General features: G+C 36.2%; 1 protein-coding gene across 1 annotated transcript in view; it reads right to left on the reverse strand.

The window, feature by feature from the left end:
• The window catches only part of LOC134230992 (angiopoietin-2-like), a 37,246-nt gene extending 31,692 nt beyond the window's left edge, over window positions 1–5,554 (reverse strand). Inside the window, exons 1-2 of the mRNA XM_062712861.1 lie at window positions 5,432–5,554; window positions 5,243–5,339 (exon numbers count right to left, since the gene is read on the reverse strand). Coding sequence (XP_062568845.1) covers window positions 5,243–5,339; window positions 5,432–5,554 — 220 coding nt within the window. The remainder of the gene's footprint in view (window positions 1–5,242; window positions 5,340–5,431) is intronic.
• Window positions 5,555–6,000: the final 446 nt, after the last annotated feature.

A 6,000-nucleotide genomic window follows, 5' to 3' on the forward strand; every position in this document is an offset into this window, starting at 1 on the left:
TTACTGATGAATGAGAGTCTGGATGAAAATTATGAAACATGAAGAGCTGGAAGGAACACCAGATGTATCACTCTTGTCATTGGATGAGCTCGGTCATGAACTGAATTCATCTACTGACAGGGATGTTAAGGAAATATTAGTAAAACAAGTAAATGTAGCTAGCCTGGTGATCCCTATCCATATACATTCAAAGAAAGTCTCTGCTGTAATAGATACTGCTGCTCAAGTATCTGTAATGAGTCTTCAACTCGCAAGAGAATTGGGACTGATGATTGACGACAAGCAGTTCATATACCTAAGGGGTGTGGTACCTGATGAAAGGATACCTGGGTATTTAATTAAAAGTGTACCAATTTGCATAGGTAGGACCTACCTTGCAGATCTCTATGCCGCAGACATAACAGATAGTATTTTACTTGGCTTGGATTTCTTAGTAAAATACAACAGCATTGTAGACTTGAGGGATAACATATTGCAAATAGGCAACAATACCATTACCGGGATAGTCAAGAGAACTGAAAGTGGCACAGATGTTGACATAAGGAAAGTTTTCATGCAAGGAAGGACAGTCATCCCTCCAAATACAGTTTCCTGTACAAATGTTGTTATTGATGGACCCAACATTAATGATGACAGACATTTAGTCCTTGAACCTTTGAAGACCAATAGAAAGTTTGTCATGGCAGCAACCATAGTTGATTCCGGGAAATTAGCTAGAGTCAACATTATGAACCCTACAAATGGTACAATTGTTATAAAGGCCGGGAAGCACATAGGCAATGCGATAGACCTCAGCAAGGAATTAGAAGATGTAGAACAACATTACATAAAATGTGCTCAACCAGTTAGCCAACCAGGCCCAGCAGAGGAACTGGATCTGCCTGAGCACTTGTGTGAATTGTTTGTTAGAACTTGCAAGAACCTGAATGCTGATGAGGCTAACAAAGTCAAGGCACTGCTGAATAAGTATAGTGAAGTATTTGCAAAACATGACTTGGATTTGGGATGTTTTTCAGAGATTAAACATCAGATTAATACTGGATCTTCTTCCCCAGTGCGACAAAAAATGCGTAGAACTCCCTTTGGATTTGAAGGAGAAGAAGAGACACACTTACAAAAGATGTTAGATGCCAAAGTTATACAGCCTTCGACTTCTGAATGGTCATCTGCTCCTGTGTTAGTTTGTAAGAAGGATGGATCGGTCAGATGGTGCATCGATTATCGCCAGTTAAACCAAAAAACAGTCAAGGACTCTTACCCCCTTCCTAACATAGAAGATTGTCTCTCAACATTGTCTGGCTCGATCTACTTTAGCACATTAGATATGGAGTCCAGGTACTATCAAGTAGAAATTGATCCAGCAGATCGGAAAAAGACAGCATTCATCACTAGATTTGGGCTGTTTGAGCATGTGCGAATGGGGTTCGGACTGTGCAATGCTCCCGCCACCTTCCAGCGAGTTATACAGCTTGTGTTGCGTGGCCTTACATGGAAGGATGTCATTGCGTACTTAGATGATGTTAATGTTCTCGGCAAGTCCTTTGAAGAACATTTGAACAATCTCGATGTAGTCCTAGAGAGGTTTAGCAGATACAACTTGAAGCTCAAGCCAAGGAAGTGCTTCTTATTTCAGACTGAATGTGAGTTTTTAGGGAAGCGAATTACTCGAGAAGGTGTAAGGATTTCCCCAGCCAAATTGGATGCTGTACGGTCCTGGCCTGTCCCTACAGATAAGAAGAAAGTTGAATCTTTCCTTGGCTATGCTAATTATCATCGAGAACATGTACAAGGATATGCTGGGATTTCAAAGTGTCTGTATGAGCTAACAGGTTCAAAGGCGAAGCAATTTAACTGGACCACTGAGCACCAAGAGGCATTTGAACACTTGAAGACAGCACTATCCTCAGCACCCTGTCTCGCTTACCCAACTCCTACTGATGACTTTATTTTAGACACTGATGCATCTGACGCAACAATAGGAGCTGAACTTATACAGTTGCAAGATGGAAAGGAACGGACTATAGCCTATGCCAGTCATGTTCTGTTACCAGTACAAAGGAAATATTGCACAACACGCAAGGAGTTACTGGCAGTTATGAAGTTCTGTCGTCATTTCCGTAATTATCTTTTGGGACGACGCTTCACGATACGAACTGACCATCACAGTTTAGTTTGGTTGTTTAGGTTTCGACTCATCGAGGGGCAGTTATCTCGCTGGATAGAGGAACTCTCACAGTTTGATATGCAAATTGTTCATCGTAATGGGAACAAGCATTCCAATGCAGATGGCTTATCACGTATTCCTGATAGATTGGAGGCTTGCGATTGTTATAATGCAGGTTCCAACTTGGAATCTCTGCCTTGTGGAGGTTGCAATTATTGTACCAGAACCTGTCAACCGTGGGAGAGATTTTCAGAGGATATAGACAACGTAGTACCGCTAGCTGTCAAGGTCATTAACCCTGAGCCAGAACAACCTGCAGAAGTGTTAAAGGTAGAGTGCAATGCTGATGTACAAGAGGATAATCTTAGTTGTGAGGTAGATGGGACAGAAACAAGAACAAAGGAAGAAATATCAAAACAGTATTTGGCGTTCTGGCACAGACCCTCCATAGCTTCAGGAGCCTTTATCAATTTAATTCATGTTTTTTATGTTTATTGTGTATTGCGTATTTCTTGCAATGCAGCGACTTGCCGCATATTTGTTTTTATTTCAGGTCCAGGATAGGATCATTTCTTTGGAACAGGGGGGAATGTAGTACAATTCGTTGTATGTATCCTGTGCCGAGCCTCTATATGTATCCCGTGGTGTACCCCTTTTGTGTATGTGTGCGTATGACGTCACGCTTTCGTGTGTAGCCAGTAGAAGAAGACTCCATTCTGTGTGAATAACCACCGGGTAACTTTTGTGAACTATTTCGACCTGCTGTGTGCGGTCTGGGGCTGCTGTGTGCGCCTCTCATACATAATAACTTGCTGCTGTGTGCGCTCGTTATCTTTGTATATTTGTGTATTTGTTAACTGTCTTGTTTATGTAATAAATGTCATTACAACAGTTGCATTACACTCTGTGATATATTCACACATTATTTCTCCTTTTTGAACGACATTAAGAGAAAATTAGAAAAATTAGATGTTCGTCATTTTGAATCGCCTTTTTGACTTTTTTACACTCCATTTTCATGAAGGCCAGCATATTTGGCGGATTCAGCATACTCGAAATAGGTTAAAAAACTATGCTGGACCAAATAATAATTGTTTGCAGTTAGAAGTTATACGAGGGGTATTTAAAAAGTCCAGAGAACTGTTTAATAAAAAATTAACTCTTGTACGGAAATATTTGAGTTTGATATCATTGGAAAGAGCAGAAAAATACACACATATTGTGACGTCACTTTATAATTTTATGACGTAATAACTCCGAATATGACGTCATACTTCTGCATACTTACAATACTGACCATAATAATGACATAACAAAAGGCACAATTTCATCAATGTAAAATTTTAAAAACAACTTTTGCTCATTACTCGGGTACAAGCTATCGGACGTAAATGACAGTTGGTAGAATCTTTACATAGACTACAATCTATCATACGGTGGTCTATTTCAGAGATCTTCTTGTTATGCAATGGTTAAAGCGATTGTCAAACATCGCATGTTTCTATCGAATCTTGCTCAAAAATTGCTTAAAACAGACCCAACTGTGAGAATAAGGCAAAGTTGGTAATCAAAGAAAAATAGACGATCGTGTTACTAAATTTTATGGCATCAATTCGTCAGGTGTTTTAACCATATTTGTGGGATCGTTAAAGGCTTAAGAGAAGTTAAGTTTAGTGTGCCCCATATTTTCTCGTAAAATCCAAAATGGCGCGGGCGCAGTTGGAACCCCACCGTACCTCCACATATTTGCAAAAATTAATTCATGGAAATTAAATAAGATTCTACATGTCTGTGTAATTTATAAACCTTTTTTGGATTCAAAAGTCAAAAGCAGTACTGAGTTTTGGGGCGCCAAATTTGAATTAATGAGAAAAATACGCACAGAAACAAGTCAGGGGCAAAACTTTTGTACATTTTATTTGTAAACGGTAAGAGTACTGTTACTCAAAATATATTTGTTGAAAATTGCGTTAATATACTTTAGTTTTATACAGAAAATGTTTTATTTCATACGATGGAGAAGTATATAAAAGACCGAAAATCCAGTCGTATCATGCAACTTAAAATCTTGGATGAATGTCGATGATAGCATAACCTGGACATAAACCGCGCTAGTAAACAAACCAAACGATGAAATATAGTACTGTTGATAAAAAGTACCATAGTCCTACTCTACTTCTTTGCAAATGGAAATTTTCTTTGAAATATATTTTCAAATAAACCTTTGGCAGCACTTTTAAAATCGTGCCATGTGGATAAAAAACGCGAGTTTTCAGAATGCTACACATTCTATATTCTGACGTCATTTTCGGAGATATTACGTAATAAAAATTATAAAGTGACATCACAATATGTGTATATTTTTCTTATCTTTCCAATTATATCAAACTCAATAATTTCCGTAAAACGATTAATTTTTTATTCAACAGTTCTAAGGACTTTTGAAATGCCCCTCGTATCTAGCCTTCTTTTCAAAAATCTGGACCAGACTATTTAGCTTACTCAAGGAAATTGTCCCCATTTGGTGAGTTCTAAAATATGCTATATACCGCATATAGTTTTCTAATCTTTAAAGGATCTGAAATTGAATACTATTTTTTAGATTGTTTCACTTTTTTTATCATATAAAAATATTTTTTTTTTCAAGCAAACAGCAATCTTTAGAGCTTTAATAGCTATCAACCACATTATGTAATATTGCACATGAATGTTAATAAATTATGAATTTCAGGGTAACAATGATTTGTACTATTTTATGTCGTATATGATATTGGGATTACAAGAAGGAATTGTTGCTCTTTTATCATTTCGTTTAAAAAGTTTATTATCAATAAATCGAATATAAATTACTTTGTTATCAGAATCACGGTATTAAATAAAAAAGAAAACTCCAACTTAGTATCACAACACTTGTTTAAACAAATGTATAGAGCATCCGTTATAACGAACTTATAATGTAATTTATAAGATGTTAACAAAATAGATGCATCTTTTAAACAAAAAATCTTCCGCATGATATTTAAATCAATTGAGACTTGATATCCATTACAAAAATTAAATACATATAAATATGTATACCTATCCAATATGACGAGTGAACAGAACCAAATCCTTCTTTGTACTCATTCCAAGTTCTGTTGAAATCAATCGATCCGTTTACACGCCTCTGTATAACCTATTGTATAAAGAAAAAAGATCGTCAAAATCTTTTAATAAAATTTGTATTCATATAATTCCATGCAGTGATTAATTACTAATTACACTGACCGTCCACCCTCCATCTTTTGTATCCATATCACAGAAAACGTCCACTGAACTGTTGTACCAGGGATGAATCGTATAAACACCGGATAAGGTAAACCCATCAGCAAGCAAACGTTTACAGTCCATCGGGCAAATGTTCTCTTAATGTTATATAGAAAGATCAATAATTATTTTTATTTAGACACAAAGTGCAATATATAACAGTTATATAGAAGAAAGAAGTAAATATTTATTACAATAACATATCAATTTAACGTATTGACATCGGATGAACCTTTACTTCAGTCATCTTAATAGTGAAAGAAAGGCAAATGAAAGGGTAGTGAATAGTAGATATCTGCCATTCAGCTCCCTTTCAGTCACTTTTAAGTTATTTGAAAGGCAGAGTTTCCTTCTATGTAATTTTAAAGATTAAAGGTAGAAGGATTTTCTAAATTACATTACATAATATATTTCTTTTTCATTTCTGTTCAAATGTGACTGAATATAAACAGATTACACAATCTTGAATCATTAATGCTTATTAGAACTTAATTTTTTTATGACTTCATAACAGCCCCTGAGCAATGATG

The sequence above is a fragment of the Saccostrea cucullata genome, unplaced genomic scaffold (genome assembly GCF_032062105.1).
Source record: "Saccostrea cucullata isolate Sc308-1 unplaced genomic scaffold, CSIRO_AGI_Scuc_v1 ctg545, whole genome shotgun sequence".
Lineage (NCBI taxonomy): Eukaryota > Metazoa > Mollusca > Bivalvia > Ostreida > Ostreidae > Saccostrea > Saccostrea cuccullata.